Source organism: Neovison vison, chromosome 13 (assembly GCF_020171115.1).
Source record: "Neovison vison isolate M4711 chromosome 13, ASM_NN_V1, whole genome shotgun sequence".
Lineage (NCBI taxonomy): Eukaryota > Metazoa > Chordata > Mammalia > Carnivora > Mustelidae > Neogale > Neogale vison.
The window spans coordinates 107,225,857-107,244,474 of record NC_058103.1 but is presented as its reverse complement, the minus strand read 5'-3'; the positions used below and the strand labels follow the sequence as shown (position 1 = coordinate 107,244,474).

The 18,618-nt window shown below is 36.9% G+C and overlaps 1 protein-coding gene across 7 annotated transcripts in view; it reads left to right on the top strand.

Moving 5' to 3' along the window:
* Nucleotides 1-18,618, top strand: part of DENND4A (DENN domain containing 4A) — a 129,888-nt gene that overhangs the window by 90,142 nt on the left and 21,128 nt on the right. For 3 of the 7 annotated variants that reach the window (XM_044232001.1, XM_044232003.1, XM_044232000.1), the window contains exons 17-24: nucleotides 232-438; nucleotides 531-659; nucleotides 917-1,058; nucleotides 1,456-1,587; nucleotides 4,253-4,369; nucleotides 5,099-5,230; nucleotides 10,832-11,931; nucleotides 17,187-17,376. In XM_044232001.1, the coding sequence (XP_044087936.1) occupies nucleotides 232-438; nucleotides 531-659; nucleotides 917-1,058; nucleotides 1,456-1,587; nucleotides 4,253-4,369; nucleotides 5,099-5,230; nucleotides 10,832-11,931; nucleotides 17,187-17,376 (2,149 nt within the window). The remainder of the gene's footprint in view (nucleotides 1-231; nucleotides 439-530; nucleotides 660-916; nucleotides 1,059-1,455; nucleotides 1,588-4,252; nucleotides 4,370-5,098; nucleotides 5,231-10,831; nucleotides 11,932-17,186; nucleotides 17,377-18,618) is intronic. The other 4 variants (XM_044232004.1, XM_044232002.1, XM_044232006.1 and 1 more) reach the window with 2 other exon arrangements.

The following is an 18,618-nucleotide window of genomic DNA, read 5'->3' as shown; positions in this document are numbered from 1 at the left end:
ATAATTTAGAGTAATGTGACTTCAAAAATTAACTAGTTTTCTTATCTTGGAACTTTATTTCACATATTTTATAATACAGATTCAAGCACAGGCTTGAATATGTATTAATTATAGACAGATTTTGTTAGGGAAGTATATAAAAGCGTATGACTTACACTTGTTCAGGATTCAGTTAAATAAGGATGCTTAAGTGTGACATTCTATTAATGAGACCCTTGCATTTTTTTCTAGGAAATTAAATCAGCCCATAAAATTGCCAAGAGGTACTCTTCCATTCCTCAAATGTGGTCTAGGTGTCTCCTGCGCCATTGTTATGGACTGTGGTTTATTTGTCTGCCAGCTTATGTGAAAGTGTGTCACTCAAAAGTCAGGGCCCTGAAAACAGCTTATGATGTCCTTAAAAAAATGCAGTCAAAAAAGATGGATCCACCTGATGAGGTAACGATTATTTTTAAAAATGCACTATTTTATTCTAGACCTAAGTTCATAGATACCTTGTTTCCAAACACTTCTGAACTATGTGTTTTCAGGTGTGCTACCGCATTCTTATGCAGCTTTGCGGGCAGTATGATCAGCCAGTGCTTGCAGTTCGAGTGCTTTTTGAAATGCAGAAAGCTGGTATTGACCCCAATGCCATCACTTATGGTTATTACAATAAGGTAATTACTTTGAGTTAATGGAGAAACGAGTATAACTTTTGTGATTGTACAACCTTAATTTAATGGCAGAAATTATTGATTCAGGCTTTATTTGGCATTGATTTTGGAGTATTAAAATATATTCTGTAAATCAAGTAAGATTTTTTGTTCCATTTTGTTGTTATACAACGTAGATATTCTTGGCTTGACTATAAAGCTGATGTGCATTCACTGATACATATTGTCTTACTAATTATTTTATTTTGTTGAATGAATAGGCTGTTTTGGAAAGTACCTGGCCTTCAAGAAGTCGTAGTGGCTATTTTCTTTGGACAAAAGTAAGGAACGTTGTTTTAGGAGTAGCACAGTTCAAAAGAGCTTTAAAGAAACACACACACTTATCACAAACCACTCTCTCAGGTAATTAAAGGTTCTTAAGAGATGTACTTATTTTACTTTGTAAAAAAGAAATTAATTGACTAGTTATAATTTACATTTCTTAGAAATTTTAAATGGTTTCAAAATATTTAATGATTTCTAATTTTTATTGCCATTAAACAAATTCTAATATTATTTTCCCATTTAAAAAATACCTTAAGTCACTTTTTTTCTTTAACTGTTAAATTATCACTCTTTGGTGATCTTGTTTTAGTATCCATTAATAATTCATAGTAGTTATAATTGTCATAGTTGTAATTTGCTAATTATGTGGCACGTTCATGTTCAGTATGAGTGGATTATTAGCTTGAGCAACAAACTAATGTGTATTTTTGGTATCTGCCTGAGTAGTAAAATGCTGTCAAATTGTGTTCTTAAGCAGATGGCAGTGACCTGGATGCTGTTAGTCATGGCAGCATGGATAGTGGTCATGGGACACACACTGTGGAGCAGGCACCTTTTAATACGGGTTTAATCAAAGTATATGCTACTGATGATAGATCTAGTACAGGTTTGTGTGTGCTTATGTATACATTTATTACAGTACATTTTAAAAAATAAATTTGCTAGCCTGTCTTTTTGAGATTTTAATTCTCAGTAATGTATTTAGGTTAACTGTCACTTTTTAATTGTATATCTTAGGTACTTGGTTTGATATTGTGTCTAATAACTATATGCTATTTTATTCATTCTTTATTGGAATAGATAAAAGTTTAAGAGAGTTTATTCAAGTATTTACTCCATGGTAATCCAATTAACTCTGGATGGCACACAGATCTCTGTATCTTGTCACTTTCCTAGGGTAAATTCTTGTTCGTGATTATGAAAATGTTATTAGAGTTTTTTAAAAAAGAAACTTAATAGCCCTGATCAGAGTTACTAGTACATATCAGCATCAACTTCCTGGTTTTAACAGTGTGTTATGTTTCTTGTAAGATAATATTATTGACGGGAGCTGGGTGAAGAGTACACAGGAACTCTCTGCTGTATTATTTTTGTAATTTCTTGTGTCTTAAATATATTAAAAAGGTATAATAAAAAACTTGCAAATACATATAAAAGTTATAGCATTCTAGCACTGAAGATACTATTAATTTCATTAAAATATCAGATTTGTACATAAGTTTTCTCTAAGAATCAAAACTGACACAATTTCTTGAATGATTTTGTCCTTTCCCTTAGTACATTTTTAAAAAGACACATGACTCTTTTTTTTTCTTTTTTTCAAGAGAGAACTTAAGTGGTGGGGAGAGGGGGGAGCAGAGAGAGAAGGAGAAGCAGACTCCTTGCTGAGCAGGAAGCCTGACTCAGGGCTCAATCTCAGGACCCCAAGATCATGACCTGAGCCAAAGGCAAACAGTTAACTGATTGAGCCACCCAGGCATCCCATGACTTTTTTTTTTTTTTTAAAGATTTTATTTATTTATTTGACAGAGAGAAATCACAAGTAGGCAGAGAGGCAGGCAGAGAGAGAGGGGGAAGCAGGCTCCCTGCTGAGCAGAGAGCCCGATGCGGGACTCGATCCCAGGACCCTGAGATCATGACCTGAGCCGAAGGCAGCGGCTTAACCCACTGAGCCACCCAGGCGCCCCTCCCATGACTTTTGAACAGAGTGTAAGAGACACCTCTTAACAGACAGAAATTTTAAATTTAAAAATCCAAGCATAAATAATGAAATATGAAGGCTTCTGTCTCTACAAATGGTAACATTATCTTGGTCTGTCTCTCCTTTTGCCTACTTTGAAGAGTAATAAATGTAAACAAATTGTGTTGAAATGTAATTTTCATAGTTCTTCCTTGGCTAGTTTTAGTTTTTTATCATGCAATGTGAATTTAATCTGAGTTATAGTAGTCATCCTCAGGCATTCACTCTTAAAAATGAAGAAATCAGGGACACCTGGGTGGCTCAGTCCGTTGGGCATCTGCCTTCAGCTCAGATCATGATCCCATGGTCCTGGGCTTGAGTCCCACATCGGGCTCCTTGCTCAGCGGGGAACCTGCTTCTCCCTCTGCCTGCTTCTGCTCTCTCTCTCTGACAAATGAATAAATAAAATCTTTTTAAAAAATGAAGAAATCAATTTTTTTTAGTCTCATTTTTATTTAAGTAATCTCTGCTCCCCATTTGGGGCTCAAACTCACAGCCCCAACATCAGGAGTCACCTACTTTTTGAACTGAGCCAACCAGGTGCCCCCTATATTTTGTTTTTAATTATGGACTTTAAAAGCAGTACAGAATCTAATAAAAGCATGGATTTCATCAAGATTGTCTTCATATTTTTAAATTTTATTTTCTGTTGAAACAGAGCCAAAAGTTTGATTAGAAAAAATACTCAAAATCATAACAGATATTAAAGTAAATATCTAGTGATAATATAAATTTCTTTATACAGTTCATTACCAGTTTATAAAGCTATTCCATATATAGTCTCTCTCATATAATCATAACCATGCTCTGTGTGTGAGAAATCTGGGGACTTGAAATCTAAACCAAAAGGTTAAGTGGTTTACTTAAAATTATGTCTCGTAAGATGGAGAACTAGGATTTAAAACCTTATGTTTTGATGCTAATCTAGTGAAAACAATTTGAAACTACAGACGGCCTTTTTTCTTAATCAGTGCAATGTTTGCCTAATTTTTTTCTCATTCCTGTGTATTTATACTCAGGTACAATTCAATAATTATCCAACTGAATTTTCAGAGAAAGCAACTACCTATCAATAAATTTAAATAAACTCATTTTCTTTGGTAGAATCATTTAGACATTTGGCTCCAGTGATCTATGTGTGAATGTTCTGTTATGAATTCTCTGCAGATTTTTCTTCTGCATTGCTTAGTTGGAACTTTGACTTTCACCTAGAAACGTCATAGGCCTAAAGAATGTCTGGTCTGTCTGTAACTTTAGAAGCCCAGACAGTAGTATGAATGTACATAATCACTTTTGACTGCAGTATGGAGCCAAAAACAAATTATTTTGAGATCATCTTTTTCTTGCATTAATAGTGATGGGGGAGGAGAGCTAACAAAAGAATGCTTTCAATTGGATGTTATCCAGAAAATTTCTCATAAGTAAACCTGGACACCAATATGTTGCTTCTAATTCCAGCTGTTCTCAATAAAGAAGTTTATGATAAACAGCATAGGGGTTTTGTTTCTTTTTTTTTTCTTTTTTTTCCTAGGTGGCCAGTCTGATCTTGGATATAATTCGTTATCTAAGGATGAAGTTAGAAGAGGAGATATATCTACTGAGGAAATTCAAGAAGAAAAAGATAAGAAAGGGAGTGATTCTAGTTCCTGTAGGTATTTCTTAAGTTGATATTGAATAAATTTGTGAACCTTTTTTGTTTTAAAGATTTATTTATTTATTTTAGAAAAAGAGCACAGGGAGGAAGGGTAGGGCAGAAGGAGAAGGAAAGAGAATCTTAAGCAGACTCCGTCCTGAGCGTGGAGCCTGACACGAGACTCCATCTCACAACCCTGAGATCTCGGCCTAAACCGAAACCAAGAGTCCGATGCCAACCAACTGCACCACCCAGGCATACTTACTGTGTGACGTGTACAACCTCAGTCACACAACACTCTGATCAATTACTACGCTTCTTATAGTAGAAATATATATGTATTTCTTCAAACAGTGACTCTTTTCTAAGGTTTAACAATATTTTTATTTAGTGATTGTGTTAATGGTCTGCAACTCATATTCCCTCCCTTGCCTACCTCCATCAAAAGCAGTGTTTCATGACCAAAGAAGAAATGTAAAATGTATGTGTGGACCTCACGCATCACCAGTACTTAGAAAGTTGAAACACTTTAAGGCCTCAAATAAGTTTAATCATTTATTTGTGATCAGCAAATAGAGAGGTATTTGGTATTTTCTTATCACTTATTATCAGATAGAAATATTTACAACTAAAAGCTACTTCTCTTTATTCCTTCTGTAATAGTATAATAGCTAAATAAATAAAAGCTAAGTAGCTTCTTTATAGCTTTTATCATTATTAACACTTTCATTTTAATCTTTGCAGTGTCAGAGAGCGAGAGTACCAAAGGAAGTGCTGATTGTCTTCCTAAGCTCAATTATCAAAGTTCTTCCAGTATAGTTCGCTCCAGTGGTACAAATAACAATGGTGCTGATAAAATATCTGGAGAAAGCACAGGTGAGTTGAGTAGTATACCTCTTTTATATGCAGAATATCTTGTAGCTGTATTTCTAGTGAGTTTTTTTTTTTAAAGATTTTATTTATTTATTTGACAGAGAGAAATCACAAGTAGGCAGAGAGGCAGGCAGAGAGAGAGGGGGGAAGCAGGCTCCCTGCTGAGCAGAGAGCCCGATGCGGGACTCGATCCCAGGACCCTGAGATCATGACCTGAGCCGAAGGCAGCGGCTTAACCCACTGAGCCACCCAGGCGCCCTCTAGTGAATTTTTTTAAGTCTTTATAAATCTCTAGGATTATTTTTTATATATTTGCATAGCCTCTCATTGTATAGCTTAGTAGCTTGAATTCTATATTTTATAATATATTTTGTTCAAGCTTTTGTTTTAACGAAGTATAAGGACAAACCTTAAGCCACATACCATCATTTGAGTTTAGACTATCGGGACTTTCTGGAAGGGGGAAATGGGAGCAGGTAAGATGATCCATATGAGGGTAACTTACACCCCCAATTTTTAAATGAAGCATAGAGTTCCCTAATCTTCATTATTGTCCATACTTTTTTCAGAAGCAAAAGGATAGTCCTCAAGATAGTTTAGATAACAATACCTATTTTTTCTCTTCAAAGTGCTTTTTGGGGCACCTGGGAGGCTCAGTCAATTGGGCATCCAGCTCTTGATATCAGCTCAGGTCATGATCTCAGGGTCATGGGATCAAGCCCAAGTCAGGCTTCACACTCAGCAGGGAGTCTGCTTGAGATTCTCTCTCCCCCTCTCTCGGTCCCTCCCCCCCGCTTCATGCTCTTTCTCTCTCTCTCTCTCTATAAAACAGATATAAATTTTTTTTAAAGTGCTTTCTAGGGGCACCTCAGTGGCTCAGTGGGTTAAAGCCTCTGCCTTTGGCTCAGGTCATGATCCCAGGGTCCTGGGATTGAGCCCCGCATCAGGCTCTCTGCTCAGCGGGGAGCCTGCTTCCCCCTCTCTCTCTGCCTGCCTTTCTGCCTAATTGTGATCTCTCTCTGTCAAATAAAGTAAAAATCCTTTCTTAAAAAAAGTGCTTTCTAGGGGCGCCTGGGTGGCTCAGTGGGTTAAGCCTCTGCCTTCGGCTCAGGTCATGATCCCAGGGTGCTGGGATCTAGCCCCACATCGGGCTCTCTGCTCAGCGGGAAGCCTGCTTCCTCCTCTCTCTCTCTCTGCCTGCTTCTCTGCCTACTGCCTACTTGTGATCTCTCTCTCTGTCAAATAAATAAATAAAAATCTTAAAAAAATTTTTTTAAAAAAAGTGCTTTCTATATATTATTTCATGTTTACTAATACAGCAATGCTTATATTCATGAAGGGATATTAGCACTATTTTAATGAGAAAATTAAGGCATAATCTGGCTGTTGGCAGGTCATGTAAATTATCAACTAGTTAATTAAAAGGTCGGTTTTAGATTTGAGAGAATGCTTGGTCTCACAAATTTTTCATCAGAGCAGTTTTGGGGGGCTTAAATAGACATAGTACTCAAAGCTCCTAGTGTTACAAGCCTGCTATTTTATGTGCTATTTTATGTTGGTATTAGCTCAGTTCTGTATCACGTAGGATCTAAACAGATCTTGAAGGACTGAGCTATCAAGGCTGTAATCTCTCTGTTTATACATGGCCTTGCTACAGTGATCCTTGTTTTGTAGCATAGTGAGATATGCCTCCAGCTCAGGGGTAGGCAGACTATGGCCCAAGGGCCACACTGGGCCTGCAGCCTGTGTTTATACAAGCCCATGAACTAAGAACGGCTTTTACATTTTTAAATTATTGAAGAAATTAGAAAAAGAATAGTATTTGTGACTCATGATAATTAACATGAAAGGTGAGCATCAGTGTTCACAAACAAAGGTTTATTGGAGCACAACGACAACTCACTCATTTTTGTACAGTCTGGTTGCTTTTGCAGTCCATCAGCAGGGCTGTGTAGTTGCCACAGAGACTGTGTGGCCTGCAAAGACTGAAACATTTACTGTCTGGCCCTCGATAGAAAAAGTGTGCTGACTCACCTGCTCTAGCTCTTTAAAAAAAAAAAAAAGAAGTTAAATGTTCTGTAACTTTCTTTGCATTTCTTTCTTAGATCATTGTTACAACTTAAACATTAAAATTTGTTTTCTTGGGATCATGGAATTGCCTCACAACCTAGTCATTGTCTAATTATAACCCATAATAACTTGCCTTTGGTAGTCTTTGCCTTATTGTTCTTTCATTACTGTCTATTCATACTCGCCTTTTTCTGAACATCTGCTTTTATGACCCCTGTTTTAATATGATTGTAAACCATCCTTTGATCATGGCATTTTTAAAAATTTTTTTATTTTTTATAAACATATAATATATTTTTATCCCCAGGGGTACAGGTCTGTGAATCGCATTTGATCCTGGCATTTTGTCATAGTATTCAGCATCTGACTCATCATCTGTCTTTGGTTACCCTTTATGCTTAACAAGTCAGGTTTTAAAAGCCTATAATAGAGGTTTCCTAGGTGTGAATTAGAGTTATTAGTTCATCTTTGAGATTTTGGGCTTGAAAGCATTCCCATCTGTTAAATTCTATGGATTTATCACTACTGTATATGGGATTTATAGAAATACTTATTTTTCAATAATGCTTTTCTTATATACTAGTACATGCAAGGAGTCAAAGGATTTTTTAGGCTTATGTTTTGTAGTACAACATATGGATATTTTATATAACTGTATAATATGAATAGCTATATATATATGAATAGCTATGTATCTGATAGCTTCTAAAAGATACTGGAGTGAAAGAGATACCTTCATGTTTAACTCAATATTGAAATAAAATCATCACTCTATAGTTACTTCAAGATTACATTGAGAATTTAACATTTTGATAAATGTATATTGAATAACTGAGAGTTGAACCACAAGAAAATTTATTCTGAAATAAAACCTACTCAGGGATGTTTTTCTAAGCCTAATTCTGGTTGCTATTTAACTTTTTATCTTTAGCTACGATATTTAGCTATAGTATGTCATATTATAATACGTTATACTGTGTCATATTCTGGGGTGGTCTGTTTGACAGTTGTTTTCCAGCAGACAGTGTTCATTCACTAATTATTCCTTGAGCTCCTGCTATATGTAACCAGATGTTGGGTGTTTCTGGGGATATGATAAGGAACAGCAAAAAAAATAAATAAAACCATGGTCTAGTCCCTTAGGCCTTAATGGAGAAAGCAGGTGGGAGAGATGGGAAAACATTAATCAAATAATCAAGTAAATGTAAAAAGGCTCTGAGCTTAAATACTGTGAAGAAGGGCTGTAAGTTTCTACAAGAACATAAAACAAATGGATGTGTCCTGGGGTTGGGGGGGGGTCATTGGTCATGGAAGACTTCCTTAGCAAATATGAAGTCTGAGTCAACAACAAATCAGAACAGGGCTTGCAAAGGAGGAATTGAGAGATTTTCAGGCAGAGGGAAGCAATGTGTGAAAGGCTATGTGGTAGGAAGGGATTATAGAACATTCTAAATCTGAAAAGGAGCTAGTATTTCAGCTAGGAATTCTTTCAGCTTAAGACTCAGGAAATAGGACTAGCAGTCACTTACACACATCAAGGGTTTTCTCCTCAATTAAGAAATTCAAAGGTAAACAGTTGCTCAAGATGTTAATTCCAGGGCTTCGCCATCAGTTCTCTGGACCTGACCATATTTATAATAGGAGCACTGGCAACTTCATGCATCACCTGTCTGTGTGAGGCAGAAAAACAATGGGGAAGGGAACCACATCTATCCCCTTTTATCAGGAAAACAAAAATTTTCCAGAAACCTTCAGTAATTACCACTTTAACACTACTGGCCAGAATTATGTCATAGAACCGCCTGACTCAAGGAATTGAAATCGTTTTTGGCTCTGTCTTAGAGGCATGCAGCACCCTGCATAGTCTGATGGAATTAGCATGTGTGTGAACCTGAGATTGGACTAACTTAACTGTACATGGCCAGATAGTATTTTAGGCCTTGTAGACCACATACTGTTCTGTCACCTGTTCTTCTTTGTAGTATGTGACTGTCAATGTAAAATCTTTTGTGTCTGTACAAAAACAGTCCACAGGCCAGATTTGGCTCAGAACCATAGTTTGGCAGCCCCTGGTATAGTTGGATAACCAGCTTTATTTGTCTTCAGGCCGTAACATGGTTTTGACTTTGCAAGGGGATCCCCTGCCCACCGATTTAAGTGCAATCCCAGTGTACTGTTCTAGGATTATAAGCTCCCTCCACGTCTTTGATGATCTTTAATCGTCAAGCAGAGGTTTCCTAGAATGTTCCAAGAAAGTATACTTTTGGTTTCTCATGCCCTTAGTCATAGGTGATAAAGAGACAAAGAATAGACTTTACCTTTCTGCTTTGCTATTTTCCTTGTTAATGGTATATGCTTATTACATTACTAGTTTGTAGGCTCTTATGGTCTCCAGTATTCCCTTTTACGGCCTATCCTGTTACCTAAATGCATCACATGGCAGGAAAAAGGCACATTTTTAGTAATTACCTTGTTATAGCACACTAGTTCTGTTGGATAAGCATATAAAAAGAATAGTTGACAATACCATACCTAGACTAATGCTTTAGAAGACTCCCACAAAATAAGGACAATTAAAGTGATCAGAAATCTGAAATCTGACTTGCTGCTTTCAGCATTAGTTCCTGAGTAATTTGGCAAAAAGCAGTGAAATGCTTCTGAGTCGAAAATAGCCATTCACATTTAACTGGTATAAATTTGCAAACCATATATAAAATAAAGGTAAAATTATTTAGCAACATCTATAGTTATAAGATTTAAAGTTTTAAAATAATCCTTATATATGGGTAAAGCGAACATAGCTGCCTTTTATTTGGTTTAGTTTAGTGTTTTTGGTTTTGTTTTTCATTTTTATAGGTAGAAGATTCAGAATCTAAAGGTCATCTAGTTTAACCACAATTGTATAACCATTGTCTAATCAATTTAGTGGAATTAATATAAATGTATTATTATTATTAAATATAAGAAAGGTACATTAAAAAAATTATTTTTAGTACAGACAGTGTTACATTAGTTTCAGCATACGGAACAGTGATTCAGCTTTTCTCTATGTATGCTGTCCTCGCCACAGTTGTAGCTGCCATCTGTCACCATATAATGCTATTACAATCTCACTGACCATATTCCCCCTGCTATGCCTTTTATTCCCGTGACATGTTTCTTCTCTGAAAGCCTGTATCTCCCATTCTAATAAAGGTAAATATTAATCTTAATTTAAAAGTTTTAAAAAGCAGTACATGCTTATGCCTCAGCACATACCCTTTATATTTGAATCCCACTTCCATCACTTACAGACTGGGTAACTTCGGGCTAGCTAATTCATCTGTCTGAGTGTCAGTTTCCTCTCATCCCATAAGGATGTTGGCATGATTACAGTAGATAATGTAAGTCAAGTGCCTAGTTATAGTGTCTGTCAAATTGCAGGCACTCCGCGAGTACTTGCTATTATCATTTTCATTCTTAGTATTTTAAATATTTAAGATATATCTGCACATTACATTTTTCATCGCTAAAAACACTCTTCTTCTTTTTCAGAAAGTACATCTGAGCTGCTGTTACTGTCATCTTTTGAAGGTACAAATGAAACAGGAAACAGTCAAAGTAGGTGCTTCAGGAAAAGGCATAAAAGTGACAACGAACCTAATTTGCAGCAGCGACTGTCCTGGGGAAGCAGAAACCGCAACCTTAGTGGAGGAGTACTGATGGGACTCATGCTCAATAGAATCAACCAGGAGGCAAACCCTGGAGATATGGTCGAAAAACTAGGAGCTGATGCAAAAATTCTTTCAAACGTTATCTCAAAAAGCACAAGACCAACTAGTCTTGATATTGGGAAGCCACCTTTAAGATCAAAAAGAGACAGTCTAGAAAAGGAATCTAGTGATGACGACACACCTTTCGATGGTTCTCATTGTTTGGCAGATAAAGTGGATTCTCCTGTTATTTTTGATTTGGAAGACTTAGATAGTGAGACAGATGGGTCAAAAGTGAGTTACACTGCTTCGCAAAACCCCAAGAGGATTCAGCGTATGAGCAGCAGCTTTTCAGTAAAACCTTCTGAAAAAACGGATGTTGCCACAGGATTTGATCCCCTCTCTCTTTTGGTTGCTGAGACTGAACAGCAGCAAAAAGAGGAGGAAGAAGAGGATGACGAAGATAGCCGAAGCGTTTCAACACCATCTGCCAGGCGTGACTTAGCCGAAGAAATTGTGATGTATATGAATAACATGAGCAGTCCTTTGACCAGCCGCACACCAAGCATCGATTTACAACGGGCATGTGATGACAAATCAACCAGTAAGAAAAGTCCAACATTGGTCAAGGCGTGCAGAAGATCTAGCCTGCCTCCCCATTCTCCAAGGCCAATGAGACTTACCAAATCTAAAAGTTATACAAAAACTGAGGAGAGACCACGGGACAGACTCTGGTCTTCTCCAGCCTTTTCACCTTCTTGCCCATTTAGGGAAGAATCTCAAGATGCATTAACTCATTCATCACCTTCATTTAATTTAGATACACTGCTGGTACCTAAACTAGATGTTCTAAGGAACAGTATGTTCACTGCTGGGAAAGGAGTTGCAGAGAAAGCCAGCAAATGGTATTCAAGATTCACCATGTATACCACGTCATCTAAAGTAAGTTTCCTACTTTCCCTTTTGCCTTCCTCCACTACCAAAGTACCTTTCTTGCAAAAATGTCCATTTTTACCATGCTCCTTGAACACAACTTTACCAAAAAGACTGAACGCATAAAGTTTGTAAGTATCACAACTTGAACTTGGATAATAAGGAATGAAAATTCATTAAGGTTATGTTACAAACATATTATAAGTACAGTTTTAAAAGAAAATGACTTGTAGCTGGAGTAAAAATCAGTGTCATATGAAAATGCTTACTGAGCCTTATTATTTCCTTCAAAATGCAGATTTTTTTTTCAGGTAGTGTCTAGCATGCCTTCAAAAATTACTGGCTGACATGGGATTTTTCCTCCTAGTTCAGATGGAGTAGCTTGTGATAGACCTATATACACATCTCCCAAGAGCAAAGGGCTAAGTGAAATATAAAAAATCTATTTAAAGTAATCAGAGAATTGCTAAAGCAACTAGAAAGTAGAGGTACAAGATTCTAGCCAGAATTGCAGAGATGAGCCCAAAGTTCAACAGCTGCTTCCCCCTAATGGCATTTGTTGAGAGCAAGGGGTTGCAAATCCAGGTTTTGCCTTAAAGGACTGAGGAGAGCTGGTGGGGGACATAGAGCTTTTGGATCTTGTGGAACTGGATAGACAAAAATGGAGGCTTGAGGGTCCTCAGGTTCACTGGTTTTTTTCCTTCAAGACTTTTTCCAAATACTGATACTGCATGAGGCAGGAGACTAAAAAGGTAAGCAGAAAATCTCTGACAAAGAAGAGTTTTCAGCAGTTCGTGGTGCTGGGAATAGTCACAAAGAGTTCATAAATTTTAGGGGCCAGTGGAGGAGATAGAAGCCGGAAGAGCTTTGGCAACCACACCAAGCCCTTTGTTGGAAGTCCTGCAGAGCCACGCCTTAGGAGCATTGGCAAACCAGAGTTGGACTACACCTGACCAAAACTGCAGCCTAGGCTTGACTCAGGTCAGCCTGTGATTGGACTGTCAGACTATCTGACACATGAAAAACTGTGTCCTTTTGGGAGGAACAAAATATCATCTGGAGTCCTTAAAGTTTTTTATATTATTTAATTAAAAATAGCCGTACCCAGAGATAGTACCATAACTTAAAAAACAAAAGAAAAATGCAGGTGATCCTAGTATTTAAATAAGAGGCTTTGAAATAATTCTAATATGTTCGAGAAAATCAAGGGAAAGCTGAAGAAAAACAGCTGGAAAGGTAGAAAATTTCGCCAGATAATTAACTATTTTAAAAAATCAAGTATAGGGGCGCCTGGGTGGCTCAGTTGGTTGGACGACTGCCTTCGGCTCAGGTCATGATCCTGGAGTCCCAGGATCGAGTCCCACGTTGGGCTCCCAGCTCCACGGGGAGTCTGCTTCTCCCTCTGACCTTCTCCTCGCTCATGTTCTCTCTCACTGTCTCTCTCTGAAATAAATAAATAAAATCTTTTTAAAAAAATCAAGTATAAACTTGAGAACCAAAAAAGACATGAAATTAAAAATGCAGTAGTTGGATTTAACAGCAGACAAAATACAGAAAAAGAAAGTTCGTAAACTAGATGGAAACTCAGTAGAAAATATCCACTCTGAAGCAGATTGGAAATCAAATGGAAAATTTAAAAAACGAATATAGGATTTAGTGAAAACGTCTAACACTGATGTAATTGAGTTCCAGAAGAGGACAGAATGAGATAGAAGGAACATTTAAAAAGTGAATTGCCAAAAATTTTCCCGAAGTGATTAAAGATGGCAACTCACATATTTAGAAGATCTACAAATGTCAAGCAGAATAAATGCAAAGAAAACCATACTTATGTGTCTAATTTTAAGACAGATGGAAATGGAATACAAAGAGGAAATCTTAAAAGTAGTCAAAGAGCTATCTTACCTTCAAATGGAAAAACAGTAAGAAACTGCCACTTGTGTTCTGAACAAAGAAGCCTCTTGCTAATTTAAATACTAGGATCACCTGAATTTTTCTTTGATATCAGGAGACCCTGGAAAGATTCCTTCTGAGCACTGAAGGACAATAACTGTCACCCTATTTTCCTATACCCAGCAAATATCATCTTTAAAAATGATGGGGCGCCTGGGTGGCTCAGTGGGTTAAGCCGCTGCCTTCGGCTCAGGTCAGTATCCCAGGATCCTGGGATCGAGCCCTGCATCGGGCTCTCTGCTCAGCCGGGAGCCTGCTTCCTTCTCTCTCTCTCTGCCTGCCTCTCTGCCTGCTTGTGATCTCTCTCTGCCAAATAAATAAATAAAATCTTTAAAAAAAAATAAAAATAAAAATAAAAAATAAATAAAAATGAGGGTGAGGGGCGCCTGGGTGGCTCAGTCAGTTGAGCATCATCGGACCCTTGGTTTCAGCTCTGGTCATGATCTCAGGGTTGTGGGATCAGGCTCTGAGCTCAGTGGGGAATCTTCCTTAAGATTCTCTCCTTCTGCCCCTCTCATGGGGGGGCGGGGTGTCAGAGTGTGCGTGTGTGTGTGCGTGTGTGTGTTGTGGGTTCTCTTTTTCTCTCTCTCAAATAAATAAATAAATCTTTTTTTAAAAAATCAAAATGGGGAGCCTGGGTGGCTCAGTGGGTTAAAGCCTCTGCCTTCAGCTCAGGTCATGGTCCTGGAGTCCTGAGATCGAGCCCTGTATCAGGCTCTCTGCTCAGCAGGGAGCCTGCCTCCCCCTCTCTCTCTGCCTGCCTCTCTGCCTACTTGTGATCTCTGTCTGTCAAATAAATAAAATCTTTTTTAAAAAATCAAAATAAAAGTGAGGGTGATAGTCCTACCTCCACTGGAGACATAAAGCTGCTAAAGCCCATCCCTCCCACTGATTATAACTGAAAACCCCAGAAAAAATGCAAAAAAAAAAAAAAAAACCAAAAAACCAAATATCTAAGGATTCTGAAGAACCAGGCAGATTGTAGGGGGGACACAGACAGATGTGAATCCCCCATTTTCTTTTCTTACGCATCTCTACCCTAAGAGCAGGCTCCAGTCACAGTGTGGTGTGACACCCCTGGCAGATGAAAATTCAAGAGAAAACCCCTGGTTCCTGGACAGAGGAGCCAGAGAAGTGGACATCTGTGAGCTGGAGAGTTTGAGGGGAATCTGAGAGAAGGGGATTCCCAGATTCTGTGAATGGCCCACACGAGTGTCAAGCCTAGCTCTTGAGCTGCACATAACATAGGATAAAAGTGAACCAGCAGAGACGAGTCTTACAGAAGTGACTAAGAATTAAGTCACTGTCTACAAAAATTGAAACACAAATTACAGTCTGAACATAACTGAACGTAACTCAGTAACAAATCCTGCTTAACAAAAGCATCAGTGTTCTCCAAGATATTATAACAGTACCCAACCACACAGCATAACATTCACAATGCCAAAATAAAATCCAGAATTACTTGATTTATCAAGTAACTGGTTAATTGATAAAACCAGTTCTCAAAGGAAAGACAACCTTGAGATGACCCAGATGTTGGAATTATCCTGACAGAAACTCTGAAGTTGCTATCATAACTAGGTTCCCTGAAGTTAAAGAAAAGCACATTCAAAATAAATGAAAAGGAAGGAATTGTCATCAAGAAATAGAAACTATTTTTTAAAAAGCACATTTTATAACTAAAAAAAAAAGATACGCTGAAGTCATTGGATGGGTTCAGTAGCAGAATGGAGAAGATAGAGGAAAAAATCCACTGAACATGAAGACTGAGTAATAGAAGTTATCCAATTAGAAGAACACAGAGAGAAAAACCTTTTGCAAAATGAACGGAACCTCAGAGACTTGTGGGACAGTATTAAAAGGAATAACATATAATTGGGGTTCCAGAAGTATGAGAGGAAAAGATTGTGGTAGAAAAGATACCTGAAGAAATAAATAATGGAGAAACAAGTAAATAAGAAATAACTTCTCAAATTTGGTGAAGGATTTAGATTTACAGATAAAAGAAGCTCAGTAAACTATAGACAGAATAAACACAAGGAAAACCACTTCTATACACACATAAGCAAACTGCTAAAAAGCGAAAATGCCCATCTGCTAATAAAATGGCTGCTGGGAAGAAAAAATTTTAAAACTTGAAAACTGTTAAAGAAAAATGACACAGAGGAATAAGGATTTGAAAAACCATGTATTTTTTACCACAATCTTTGGACCAAAGAATACATGCGAACAACACCTTGTAATTGTTAAAAGACCTGTCAACCCAGAATTTTATATCCAGTGAAAATATCCTTCAGGGGGAGGGTGAAATAAAAACATTTTCAGATAAAAGAAGAGAATCCTGGCCAGCAGACCTGTTATGTGAGATAGGCTAAAGGAAGTTCTTCAGGCTGAAGAAAAATAATACCACAGAGAAAACTGGACCTGCAGGAATGAAGGAGAAATAGAATACGTGGTAAATAGTTAATATAAAAGACTACTTTTGTTCCTCTTAAGTAATTGCCCAAAACAAAAATTATGACGTTATCTTATGGAATATTCAATATATGTACATGTCTTACAGTGATAAAGGGATTCACTCTGCCGATAGTCACTATAGTTATTATATACCAAGTGGTACAGTATAACTTTAAGTAGACTGTAAATGACTGGATGTGTATGATTCCTAGAGCACCCGCTTTTTAAAATATAATGAGATATAGTGGAAAAGCCAATATAGATATTCACATAATCCTAAAAATAACTCAACACACACTCAATATGACTAGAAAAAAATAAGTTGTATTATCTGGGCAATAGAATTATAGATACTTAAACTTTTTTTTCTTTATACAAAAATTCATATTGACTAGATTTTCTTAATGTATGGTTGTTATAACCAGAAAAAACATTGAACTTACAGTTTGGTGTTCTCAAGAATGAAAACTGGAAATACATCTCTTTGAAACCTAGATTATTATGGAAAATAATAAAATGTAAATATACATGAAATTTTAAAAGAATAAAATTCAGTGCTAATGGTATCATCCTGGGAGGAAAATGAACAGTAAACAAAGCTTCAAAATCAGCAAGATTATCTAACCAACAGGTCTCTCTACTTCATGTAACTAAAAATGATATCTAAATGATTTCCCACCTGTGTTTGTCCAAATTAATAGCCCTTGTAAAATTGGTGGTTTTATTTCTATAGACTTAATGTTGATTAACTGATCATCTGGGTGATTAAACATTTCCTCTGCCTTAGGAGTGACATTTTAAATAATTAAATTTAAATATGAAGGAAATTAAGCTTATAATTATGTCCTTAGGATCAAAGTTCTGATCGTACCAGTCTTTCTTCAGTGGGAGCCCAGGATTCCGAATCTACCTCTTTAACAGATGAAGATGTTTGCCATGAATTGGAAGGAGCCACTTCCTCCCAAGAGAGCAGTGCCATTTCAGGGACTAAGGGAATTGATTTCAGCAGAACAAGCCTGGAAAGTTCTGCCTCCTTAGAAGGTTTGTCCAGTTTGGTCCTACTGCATTTATATGTTGTGTCTTTACCTTTTATCCTTGTTTTAATTTTGCAAAAGATTTACATGGCTCCAAAGTCAAAACAGTAAGAACCAGGGCACTTGTAGAGAGCTCTGCTGTCCATCTCCACCCCTGCATCTTGTTTTCTCCCTGTGCCTAGAAGTAACCATTTTTATTCATTTTGATTTATCCTTCCATTGCTGTTTCTTTAAAAATATAAGGATATCTTCTTACTCAGAAAGTAATGTACCTTCCAATTCTTTGTGTTTTTCATTTAACAGTATATCCTAAAGATCATTCCATATCATCACATTGCATTGTTCCTTACTCATTTTTACGGTTGCATAGTTAATCATCTGTGGGTATATCAGAGTTTATTTTAATCACTTCCCTACTGATGTACATTAAGTATCTAGTCTTTGGCTATTATAAATAATGCTATGATGCATATATGTCATTATATTTTTGCAAGGGTATCTTTGAAAGATACAAATTCTTCCTTGAAGTGATGCTGCCAAAGTTGCCTTCCCCAGGGGTGTATACTAGTTAGCATTCCCAGTGGCAGTATATAAGAATACCTATTTCCTCACAGCATGTCAACAAAATATGTTGGCAGACTTTGGGATTTTTGCCACCTGATCAATGAGGACTGTATTTCAGTTTAGTTTTCATTTATATTCCTCTTGTAAGTTGAGTAACTATATGTTTAAGGACTATTTGTATTTCTTTTTCTATGGACTGCCTTTGTCACTTGTTGGCCCTTTTTTTTAAAAAAAAGTTTTATTAGTTCTTTTTATATAGCAATATATAGTCTCATATAATTGCCAGATACTTTCTCCAATTTTGTCAAGTTTTTGTGCGTTGTTTTTTTTTGTTTGTTTGTTTGGGGTTTTTTTTGGGGGGGGGTTGCCACACAGAAATTTTTAATTTTATGTCATCAAATTTATCAGTACTTCCCTCCTGCTTCTGGATTTGGAGATATTAGGAAAAATGTCCCCTTCCCTAGGCTCACCAGTGTTTTCTTCTGCCACTTCTTTGGTTTTCTTTTTAGCATTTTCTGAGATCAATAAACTTCCTGTGTAAAGGACTGTATCTTAAATATTTTAGGTTTTGTGGGCCACACACCTCTCTGTCACATATTCTTTGTTATCATTTTCTTTTTCTAACTAATGTAAAAACCATTCTTAGCTTCCATACACAAGTGGATTTGACTCCCGATTTAGATAT